The sequence below is a fragment of the Condylura cristata genome, unplaced genomic scaffold (genome assembly GCF_000260355.1).
Source record: "Condylura cristata isolate star-nosed mole 26May11 unplaced genomic scaffold, ConCri1.0 scaffold00008, whole genome shotgun sequence".
Classification (NCBI taxonomy): domain Eukaryota; kingdom Metazoa; phylum Chordata; class Mammalia; order Eulipotyphla; family Talpidae; genus Condylura; species Condylura cristata.
The window spans coordinates 23,931,677-23,943,506 of record NW_004567109.1 but is presented as its reverse complement, the minus strand read 5'-3'; the positions used below and the strand labels follow the sequence as shown (position 1 = coordinate 23,943,506).

The 11,830-nt window shown below is 43.1% G+C and overlaps 1 protein-coding gene across 5 annotated transcripts in view; it reads left to right on the top strand.

The window, feature by feature from the left end:
• The first annotated feature begins 256 nt into the window (after nt 1-256).
• ERI3 (ERI1 exoribonuclease family member 3) overlaps nt 257-11,830 on the top strand; it is a 121,475-nt gene continuing 109,901 nt past the window's right edge. For 2 of the 5 annotated variants that reach the window (XM_012722684.1, XM_012722682.1), the window contains exons 1-2: nt 301-641; nt 2,584-2,659. In XM_012722684.1, coding sequence (XP_012578138.1) covers nt 507-641; nt 2,584-2,659 — 211 coding nt within the window. In that variant the 5' untranslated portion in view covers nt 301-506. Of the gene's footprint in view, nt 642-2,583; nt 2,660-11,830 lie in introns of all 5 variants that reach the window. The other 3 variants (XM_004678917.2, XM_012722685.1, XM_004678918.2) reach the window with 3 other exon arrangements.

Below are 11,830 nucleotides of genomic sequence, written 5' to 3'. Positions count from 1 at the left end.
TTCTGTGTTTAGAACATTTCTTTCACAGCTCATAAGTGAGCCCTCTTCACGTTCTTTTGAGTACGTGCAACTCAGACTACAAGTACCATGAGGCCAGTCACAGGGAGTCACCATCTTGACACACTAGCGCGCATGTCGGCGGCAAAGCAGGCGTTTGGGGAGGAGAAGCCCCGCCCCCTTATAGCCTATTGGTCGAAACAGCATGCGGCGGGCTCAGTGGTTGGCCACCATGCCCGCCCGTCCTTTGCGTCGACCCGGGTCAGAGTGCGCGGAGGTGAGTCGGTGTGTTGTGGACTCGTGGTGCTGGCTGCCGCTGTTGAGGCGGCCGGGAAAGGGCGGTGGGGAGCAGGCGGAACTGGCCCTGCCTCTGCTTGGCGGGCGCCGTAGTCGGCGCGAGCAGCGCCAGCCGCCGTAAACTGCCCTGAGGGCCTGCTGAGGCCGAGGGAGACGTCGGGGCCTGCACCTGGAGGGAGCCTGCCGCACTGGCCCCAAGAAGGGGCGTTGCCATGGCGACAGCCTCTCCCGCCGCTGACTGGGGGCGGGGGCGGCCCTGGGAAGGAGCGCTGGTCTCCTGGCCCCCAACCCTACCTCTTACGCTCCCCTGGACTTGGATGGGCCCAAGTTGGGGGCAACACCCCGGGGTGGGTGATGCGGAGAGGCCCCTGCAGATTGGGCTCCGGTTAATGCATGTGGGGTGAGGGTCGCGGCGTGCTCAGTTTGTGCAGCCTGGGTGCTGCCCATGTGCTCACCCCAGTTGCATGTTTTTCGGAGTAGTGCTCTGGTGGAGAGGGAGCGGGGCAGAGCTTTGAAGGAACGACTGAGTGAGGTGATGAAATGTACTGTCTTCTTACCTGGGGTTACTAGGAGAGAGGAAGAGAAATTTGACCAGAGAAGTCAAACAGGGAGACAGTAGACAGAACATCCAGTACCCTCTGTCCCAACACACAGAGACATACACAAGGCTAGCAGTTTTATCTTTTTGTAGATCATAGCAGTGGTGTTAGTGATGGTGGAATGAGTGAGTAAGGAATCTGATCTGGCTAGCTTTCTGTTTGCTTTTCTTGCAAATGGTGCAGCATCAGGTGTTTTCTTCATAAAATAAACAAAAAACTTGAGCTTTGATTGGGGCCATGTCTGCAAGTTCTTGCAAAATATAACACTTCCTTGATTGTGTCCCCTCCTTGGGGATTTGAATTCTGTCCTTAGGGCTGAATTTTGCAAACTGATAGTACTGTCATTACCTCTGCTACAGATCTCTGGCCACTTCTTGGTATTAGTTCTTGTTAGACTTTTTATCAGTCTTCCAGCTGAAGGGCAAGCAATAACATGAATCCCATTGGCTGAAGACTCTATTTGAACCATAGTGGGTAGTGATTGGCTGAATGATTTTTGATTGTAGAGTTTCTACGAGAAATTGGCTTCATCAAATTCTGCTTTATTCTGACTTTATCATACACAGCATGCCTTGTTTTAGTGGGTTCGTGCCTGGCGCTTAAGTATATTATACCTGAATCCCCCACTATTTAAAAGCCAATTTATAAACAGGGACTTGGAGTGTGACTCCACTAATGTGTGTTTGTGATCTTGGTTAGAAACCCACTTGACTGCCTTTAGTAGAAGAGTGTGGGGTGGGGGAAGGGAACTGCCTGGAAGTGATTGATAAGGTTTCCTTTATGGATTCTGTGGTGCTTCACTGGAGCTCAGAGCACTTTGGCAACTTAAGCACTCCAAATTAAAAGCTCATTAACAATTCCTGCCCAAAGATCCTGTAAATAATCGCCTAGCTAGATCTTAGAGCTTGGCTGAGAGCTTCCCTTCCAACTTGAAATTTCCAAATAAAAGTGTTTTTATTACCTTTCATTTGAAAAGTGTTTTCTTTGTGGTGGGATATGTGAGTGGTATTTTCCAAAGAGCTCTCAGCAGAAGAGTCTTAAATATATAGAGTGGCAGACAGGGAATAAATTGGTTCCAAACCTAGATGTTTTTTTGTTTTGTTTTGTTTTGTCTTTGAGCATGCAGAGGCACCTCTGCAATTCCTAGTCTTGTTTGAAGACGTGAATTAGGTGATGAATATGATAGGTGTCCAGTGATGATTGGCCTTGAACTATGGTTGCCTTGACTTTGTTAGAACTTGAGGCAGACCTGGAAGTGTCCTGTAGGTGTTTTTCTGATCTGTATAGCCATTTGCAGTATGACCTGTGACAGTCCCTCCCCCAATCTTGGCCTCAGTTTCAGAGTTCTGAATTTTGTTTACCTTACCTGTGTAAACATACCCTCCTTGAGTAGACTATGGTTCTGGGGTTATCTGGGTGTTTAGTGTTTCTAGGAAATGGTCCTCCTTAGGAAGAATAGTATGCTCCCAGAGAACATGAAATACATCATTCCGAAAACAAATACAGCACTAGTAGCTTTGGAAGGCGCTCTAGGAGCACTCTCACACAGATAGTTATTATCCCAAAGTAGTTTGAGTTTAAAAGTTTGAATGTGGTAATGGTCCTTAAGTAGTTTTAAACGGCAGTCCTCTGGGGGATTTGGATGATGTATTGCAATAGACTTGTTGCGGAGTTGTGTATTTATCCACAGCACTGGGGCTTTCCAGCTCTCACAGAGCCTTCAGCACTCCCAGCTGCCAATCTTGGCATCTTCGAAGTAAGGAGAGGTGAGAATCCTGTTGCATGGTCAAATTTGTCTTGACTTCTTCCTTATGAATGTTTGCACTTTGAGGGTGGGGGGTTGGAGGCCGTTGCAGATTGTATTTTTTCTAGCTTTTTCTGATAAAGCATCACATGCTCAAAGATTACCAAAATGCATCTGAAGTTATGAATGTTCAAGGCGGAAGGTCAAGAGTCTCATGTTCTGTCCTGGTTTCTTATGGGCATCAAGTGAACCCCTATGTTAGGTTAGGGTGGTTGAATAGCGCCATAAGGGTTCTTTCTCCTGAGAATATACATTTTAAGACTACAGGAAGAAATGCATTAATTTGGTTTTGATTATGCATTTGACTAAGACCATTAAGAATCTTGATTTCATTTGGATTGTGGGTCACCTTTAGATATGGTTAGTCACAGGTTATCTCCATAATTAGAAATTATGGAGGCATTGGGTAAAAAGTAGATTGTGATGATTGGTATACAGATCTCAGAGACTGTTTGCTTAGTAACTTAAGGGCCAGACACTTTACTAGGTTATAGGATTGTAGTGGACAAGATGGCTGCTGTCCCTGATGCCAAAGAGCTTACAAAATCATAGGAGAGATATATAGTAAAGAAGCAATTAGTGCTCTGTGAATTGGAAGCTTTGGAAGTTCTCAGAAGGGTCCTCAACCCTGACTGATGAGCTCAGAGGAAGTTACCTTACCCAGAATTAGGTGAAGACACGAGGTACCACATGTGGCGATAAGAGCTTTGTTGAGTTTGGGAAACTGCAATTGAGTGTGACTGAAACATAATGGGCAGGGAGGCAGGAGAATATGATGAGAAATGAAGCAGTAAAGGTAAGCAAGCAGAGGCCAAGCCTTAATAGGCTCTTAGGATTAGACTGGTGGTTGGGGAAAAAAAATTAAACTAGGTCAGCAACTTTTTCCTGTAAAGGACTAGGTAGTAAATAATTAGGCTTTGTGAGTCTGTTTCTTCAGTTCTACTATTTTGTAGCATAAAAGTAGCCAAACATAGTACAAAAAATAAATGAGCATGTTTGTATTCCTATAAAAATAGGTGGCAAGGTAGATTTGGCCCCTGGACCATAGTTTGTCAATCCCTAGATTAGACTATCATAAGAGCAGCACGAAGCTATTTTAAGCAATGGACTAACATTAGGTTTGTGTCATAGAAAGTTTGCTCAGATTTCAGTTTTAAGAATGGATTGAAGAAGACCAGGGAATGGCTGTCCATATGTCCTACTCATCTCTTCTTTTGTTGCTTCTGGCAAGCCAGTGACCTTTTCCTGGTTTTGTGGGGGAAGTCTCCAGGTTTATTGTGATTGGTATATGTCTGGGGTACCAAGTGGAAAATGTGTTGAATGTCCAGTAAATTTTCTTCTAAGTCCCAGTGTATTTGCATGTCTGAAGGGTAGTTTACAGACTCCTAAGAATAGTGTCTTTGTGACTTCTCTTGAGTTTGCTTTCCTTTCTCTGGAATGGAGGTAATGGGATGGCATAAGGTTCGCAGAAGGATTTAATGAGATAAAGTAGCTCAGGGTTTTGATTACTTTGTTGCTAATATTTTACAGATAACTTTTTAAAAAACAACCAGCAATTGGGCGAGTTGACCGTGTGTTTTGGGTCCTCACAGTTGTCACAGTTGCCATCTGATAGAAATATATCCCCTAGTGTTGACAGCCAGGAGACAGGAGGATATTGCAACTAATGTAGAGTACCGTTCTTCATAATGGAACATTTTCAGACAGCAGAGTCCCATTCAGAATCCCAGAATGTTCTTCAGGGTGGACTTTAGCCCCAGCACCATCAGTGAAATGAATTGAGTGAGCAGCTACCTGAAAGAAATTCACCAAAGTGTGACCAGTCATTTCTCTCTGTCTGTTGGGGTCATTTGTTAGTGTTGCCATCCTTGCGGCCCTGCATCTCTGTAAAGTGCTTCACAAATGTTTGTTTATTACTTTTTACCACTACTCTGGGAGGTGGGTCAGGGGGTCAGCTTTATTGTCCCTGCTACTCATGTGAGGAAACTGAGGCTCTGGAAGGTTAAGTGCATGGCCTGAGGTCATGCTGTGAGGTACAGTAGTCATAGCTTGTGCAGATTTGCCTCCAGATGAAATTGTGTTAGTTTATTGCTGTGATTTCTCTTCCTTTGAGTGAGAGATGTGTAGTCGTTGCAGAACTGCAGTCTGATGCATGCCTTGTCCAGATCTGCTAGGTTTGATTTGGGTCCCACTTTATCCATTTGGTCCTGTTGGGTTTTAATTGGTGACTGCTAAGACCAGTCCCGTTGGGAAGCAGATTCCCGTTGGGTCACTGTTTTTAGCCTGTCCTCCTTTGGGGACATTCTTGGGGGAGCCTCCGGTTACAAGAAATTGCTTTGATATGTTCAAAATTGTGCCTTGTGCCCCTCAGCTACAGGTAAAATCAAAAGGCGGATAATTTATGGGAGTGTCAGAGCTGGCCGCTGGCACCTCAGGAGGCCATTAGTATGCCTGTTCAGACCCTCTGTGTCCTTGCAATTGATTCCTCTTTGCATGAGCTTGATTTGGGAAGCTGTAGATCTGTGGGTAGTGATTGGATGTGACAGTCCAAACACCGGTCCCTAAATTAATCCTTTTAATAGTATTCCGGCACTGAGGCAATTCTCTCTCTCTCTCACTGGAGAAGACAGAACAGGGTGGGCTAGGAAGGAGAGAGAAAGAAAGAGGAAGCAGCTTTGCTTGATGTTTAGGCCCTGCTCTGCTTTAACATGTTCTGATTCCAGAGCAGGGGGAACCATGTCTCTCAGCACACTCAGTCAGCGAACAATCTCTCCTGCTTTGTGCCTGGTCCTGTGCTAGGTGCTGGAAAAACAGAAATGAATAAAATGTGGTCCTTGCGCTTATGGATCTGTGTCTTAACTCAGTGTTTCTCAGACTTTTTAAATTCATGCACTATTAAGACTTAAAAAATGAAAAGACTTATGTTTTTCTTTAATGCACCATAATGCATTCAAGTCTTTAAAATGCATCAAAGGGTCTGGCAAAAAACAAGTCAATAAATTATGTCAAGTATGCTTTTACAGTCACATACACACACACACACACACACACAGACACTTTTACCTGCTATCTTCCATCCCTTTCACCTTACACCTTGGAAATTACTGGTAACAGGAGAAACATAACAAAATCTTCTACACTGTAATATGTATGATACATGTGTTATATATATATATATACATACCTATGAATAGTGAAAAGTGTATGAAGAGTCATATGTGAGATAATTATCAAACATGAATGTTCTACTGCATCACCTTTAGCCAATTGACTAAGAAGTGATATATTTGCTGGACATAACATTCCAAAACAGGCAGAAGCATTTGCCAGGGATCAGATTTGTAAAAGGAAATATCTTACTTGAGACCCTGAGCAAGAGCAAGTGGTAACTTGCCTCTTGCCAATTTCTTTACTGGATATGACATTGCAAGATTTGCTCCTCTAAAACTGTTTGAAAAGAGGTTTTGAGTCCTTGGATTACAGTCATTATAATCCAAGATACCCCTTCCTGTTTCTTCTTTTTATACCCAGGACTGCAGTTTGCTTTTCTTGTTTAAAAAAAATAAATATACATATTAAAAAGAAAGAGAGAGAGAGAGAACAAATTTGGATGATTTGGACAGGTATTTGCTGTGTTTGAGTTATTTTTAGTTAGTCATAGCTTATCTCACAAGAACAACTGAAGTTGATATGCATTGTTAGCCTTCTGACTAATGGGGAAAATCAGTGCGATGAGGGCAGTTTGGCTTACAAACATGGAAAAGGAGAACAGAGCCCCGAAGAGTCTCAGTTTTCGCATGTGTGAAATGGGAATACTGTTGTCAACAGTGCTTGATATTTGGGAGAATTAAATGAGATGACATATGTAAATCATCAGTGTAGTAGATTTTCAGAAAATTGTGTTGTTTCCTCTTTCTCAATGTGGTTATAATGCCTTTTTATTGAGCTCTTTCTATTATGCAAAGCATGCTACAAAGAAGTCAGTATTACCATAGTTATTTTTACAAAGATTATGTAGTGGAGGCAGGAGTTAACCTGGGCTTGTCTGACACCAGTGATTTAACAACTCGACTTGTGTGACTCTTTTTTTATACCCGATTCATCTTGGAAACGGGTATGGAAGGGTCTGTGTAACTCTCCTCTAGGTGAATACCATGTCCAAGCATGGGGGTGCTTGAGTAAAGAGAGCGCCATGCTGTTGCCCTCCCTCCATTTCTCTTCTGTTTGTGGTGTGTTAGGAAACAAAGTCCTGCATGTATGCTGGGTCACAGTTGACTTAAAGACAGAACATTTCAGAGAGATGTTTCCCAGCTTTGGCCCCTCACAGGAAGTTGCCCAAGCTGTTGTAAGTGGCATATGGGTCACCAAACAGTGGGCAAATTATAGTCATTTTGAGTGAGCCTCCTGTGGCGTGTAGTGTTGTCATCAGAATTTGGTGTTCCTGAAGGTCTTTAGTGACTTTAACTCTGCTGATAGCTTGGAATTGGTAACTGCTTCTGCTCTACCGGAGTTCTCTTTCGTAGTGCTGCCTCAGTGCAGAAGCAGCCGAAACTACAGGTCAAGGGAGTTGACAGGTTGGAGAGGGGGTTTAGTTAAAGTGATGACATAGCTTTAGAGTTTCTGTTTCCATTTCACTCCAGGGCTATTGGAAAGTCCTAGAGAGTTCCAGGGCATGTCAAACTTTGTACTTTCTCAGTGGCTAGCCTGCAACCCTCAGGCCTCTTTTCTCCACTATGAGACTGCAGAGAGGTGAGACCTGCTCTTTGTGTGAGAACAGTGGTCCAAAATCCTGTCCTGCTATGTGAACTTTGGATAGTCCGTTTCTCCTTCTGAGGCCTTAGTTTCCCTGGCTGGCTGGATTATGTCTCCTCCTAGGTTTTCTTTCACCTTTGATAGTCTGGGGTTTTCACAAAAAGTGCTGTGGCAGTAAGGATGCATTCATTAGATTGAAGATTGCGACTTTTGAAGGCATGCAGTTTATTTATAATTTTTCCAGGCTATTTTTAGCTGCCTCAGACAGAGCCTGTGACTCAGCGAGTTCCACAAAGGTATAATTGTGTTCTGGTCTTGCCTGTGTGGCTCAGGTACTGAGCAGTGTGTCCCTGCAGGTAACACTGGGGCAGGGAGGTGCCCAGGATTGAGAACTGGGGAAGCTGTGGCTGCCCCAGGTGCTTCAAGTCAGCTGAACTCAGAAACTGCCTCTGAGGCCTTGGTTTTCTCCGAAGGGTATCCCTACCTTCCAGTCTGGTTTCTAAGGGAATGGATAGAACCCAGTCGTGGTACAAGCCTTTACCTTTCCCAAAGACCCCCAAGTCTATGTGTTTGGGGATGAGGTAGGAATAGCCCCAACATTTCACAATGGGTTTCTCTCCAATCCCCCAAGCTCCCCTGGCTTGTGTATGTGGGTATTAAAGGATGGGCTCCTCCCTTCACTCTCTCTTCCCCCCTCAGTAATGGAAGGCTATAAAATGTCTATTTACCCAAGACACCAGAATGACTCCTCTGTGGTTCCACTAATCTGGTGATTTGGTGCTTTTCTGGTCTCTCAGGTAAATACAGATTGAGGCTTTTTATAAAGGCATATTATTTCCCTCATTAAATGTGTGTTTTGGCACATGTGTTATTTACCTGACCGACAGTAATGGCTGCAGAGGAGCCATTGGTGTCTATTGTGTAAATACTGTGCACAGAGACCATTCTCGAGGGGCTGTGGCGCAGGCCTGTTTTTCCAAATGGGGCTGGCCCATGGCAATCCCTGTGTACCCCTCCCCAGTCCCTGATGGGGACTGGTCCCTTCATTTCAAGGAGACAGTCATTCACTCTCCTCCTTGTCATAGGCTACTTACTACCTTGAATTTGCTAGGAAAGGGAAAACAGTCTCTGAAAATAGGTAAGTGTGTATAAATCTCAGGCTCTGGTGATAGTATGCATAAATGCACAAATCATAAGCTGTTTTTTGAGTTCTGTCCCTCAACCAACTATTTGAAGTCCTAACTGATGGTCCAAGTTACAGCATATATTCTGCAAACGTGTAACTAAAGGGTAAAGACGTCAGTAGAAAAGGGAAATCCCTAAGACACAGGAGGATGCCAGGGCCAGGGAGGAACCAGGGCAGGGGTGTTTCCTGAGGAGCCTCTACTGGGGACAGTAGTGTCCAGCGAAGGGAACACTGGGGGAAGGCTCTGATCGTGAAGACGCCATGCTTTGAGGGCTTGTTCTTTGCTCCACCTGCAAGAGGAGAGCCTGCAGCCTACCCTACCTTCCCTGGGCAGTACCAGGAGATGGCTCCAAAATGGCCTGTATGTGCTGTTTCTTTCCTTGAAAAAAACCAACACACAGAAAAATCCACATTGCCTATAGATTTGTTAAAAAATTTTTTTCTTAAATTTGAAATATGCCAAAATTGGAAATAAAATAACAGAATTTTTTTTTTCCTGGACAATTTGGGAGTCAAAACTGCTAACTAATCTAATGCCCCACCACCCTGAATATCTTGATTGCATTTCCTACATGGAAGACCATTTTCTGTCAAACCACAGTACAACCATCAAAACTAGATCATAACATTGATATGTTAACTCCATTAGTCCTCAAACTACATTTAAGGTTTGTCAGTTGGCCCAGTAATGTTCTTCAGCAAAATGATCCAGTTCAGAATCCAGCATGACATTTAGCTATCAAGTCTCTCTAATCTCCTTTATACTTCTAGAAACCTTCCTTGATGAGACTTAAAGATTAGACTGGTTATTGTGTAGTCTTTGCCTCTGTTAGGGTTTGTCCAATACTTTCTTCTGGTTAGGTTATGCATTTTTCACAAGAATTTTACAAAAGTAAAATTTCTCTTTGCATCCTATTATGTGGTGCATGATTTTGATTTACCCATTGTTGATGGTGGTCATTTTGATCATTTGATTAAGGTGATGCCTCCCAGACTTCTCCATGGCAGACTTACTCCCTATTATGATTAGTAAGCATTCTGTTGAGGAAATACTTTTAAAGTAGGTAAATATCCCTTAGTAAATTAATTCTATATATTTATTTATATTATTTATATCTATGAATTGGGGTTTCCTTTTTCTTTTAGTACATTATAATCCATTAATGTCATTAATTATTTGCCACTGGGAGCCCTTTCAACCTGGTTCTGCATACTTTTAATATGCATCCGTTACTCTTTGAGCATTATCTTGCTTTCTGCCACAAGTTATTCCAGGCTTATCTTATACTTTTCCTGCCTCAGCCCCAGTGTCAGCCATTTCTCCAGAACTCTTGCTCATTAAGTGCATCATGTTATTTAGAAGGCAGCTGGGTGGTAAACATGCTTGGAGTGGTGCTCCAATACTAATCCCTTCAGTGGACAGAGGAAAATATATTTGCATATATATATTTAATGTGTGTGGTGAGTACATTCACATATATACATACATTAACATCTAGCTTTTTTTGGTATTATATATATATGTGTGTATACATTATGTATATATATAATATCAGAAGCCATGAGTTCACAATAATCACAGTGAGTTCACAATATCAGAATAAGATATATATATCAGAAGCCATGAGTTCACATTGTTATCTCCAATTCCAGTTTTTCACCACAGATATTCCCTTTCCATATTATGAGTCCATCTTCTGTGAGAAGCCTATTTTCCATTACCTTCAGTATAGTATCTCTCTATGTAATCAATCTCTCATTTTTACCATGGTCTCTTTCCCTCTTGGGTGCTCTTTTACCCTGTCTACAGCTCCTCACATCAGATGTATGTCATTCCCCCCACATGGATCCCTTCCACACCCAACATGAAATCTGACATGCGACATCATACCTCACCTCCCAGTCTCTGTATGGATGTTCTCCTCCCCTTGCTTACGCTTGAGTAATCCCACACCTCACCCCTCTAGTTCCCTTGACTCCAGCTGGTATAGACACACCTTCCTCAGCCACAAGTAATGACTCTAAAGTCATTAGATTGAAGTTGTAGGAAGGGAAGAACTGCCCTCTGTTTCTGGACTTGAGCTGAACTTTGTTGTTAAAAGTAAGGGAAGTATGGGCCCTCCCTGGTGGCACAGCGGGTTAAAGCACAACACTGAGAAACTAAAGCCACTTCCGCATGAGTTTGATTCCCGTCTGCCCCGGAGGTGACCACATGGCGTGGCAGACCTCTCCTGGCCCGCCCGCTGCTCCCCTCAGCAGCGTACTTCATAGATCTGCCTGTTCTGCTCCCCACTCTGTCTCTAGTGAAGCCTCTCACCGCCCCTGAGCCCCAGTTCTGTATGTACAAATAAAATAAATCTTAAAAAAAAAAAAAAAAGTAAGGGAAGTATGGAAACCAGAGGCTGGTGACATGTAAAAGCCTGGTCTCCTCTAAGAATTTCTATAGGAGAATTTTTTTGATGTGGATGCAGGAGCAGTTGATGTTATTCTGAGGTTGCTTATTCATTAATTGGCTTTATAGGCCCAAAATATGGGAATCCCGGCCTGCCTAGGTGGACATAACCCAATGTGATGATAGTAGTATTAATAGCAAGCTAATAATGAACTATATGTGCCAGAAACTGTATTGGTGCTTTACATGTGCCCTCTCATTTCATTCTCACTTAAGTAATAAATACTGTAATTAAAGGTGAGGAAGAACAGCTTGTCCAAGATGCCATGGCGAATAAGTGGCAAAACTAACATTCGAATCTGGAGGCCTTCCTTAATCACCTGTATCATTTGGTAGAGGGGTCTGATTGACTATATACACATTATATACTACATGGACATATTGGAGAATATTAAGATTCTCAAAAGCACATATGTACATCCTGATTCCAAAAAGTTTACAAAGGAATTCTAGGGCTCTGAGAGACTTAAGGTCTAAGCTAGCCCGAGAAAGCTGAGCAGACTGGTATCTCCCATTTTAGCAAGACTTGCATACTATCAGGAGTGAAGATTTCTTTTGCATTCTGGCCTTCAAAAGGATAATAGGTCCCTTTGCCTTTTCAAGGGATTCCATGATGAAACACAAAGCAACCTTTGTCTAGCCTGGGATGAAGAATTTGGGCAGTATTTTTTGCATTAAGCTGAGGTGAAAAAAGCATTATGATGATACAGGATCCAGAAGAACTTAAAATTCTTTCCAGTCTT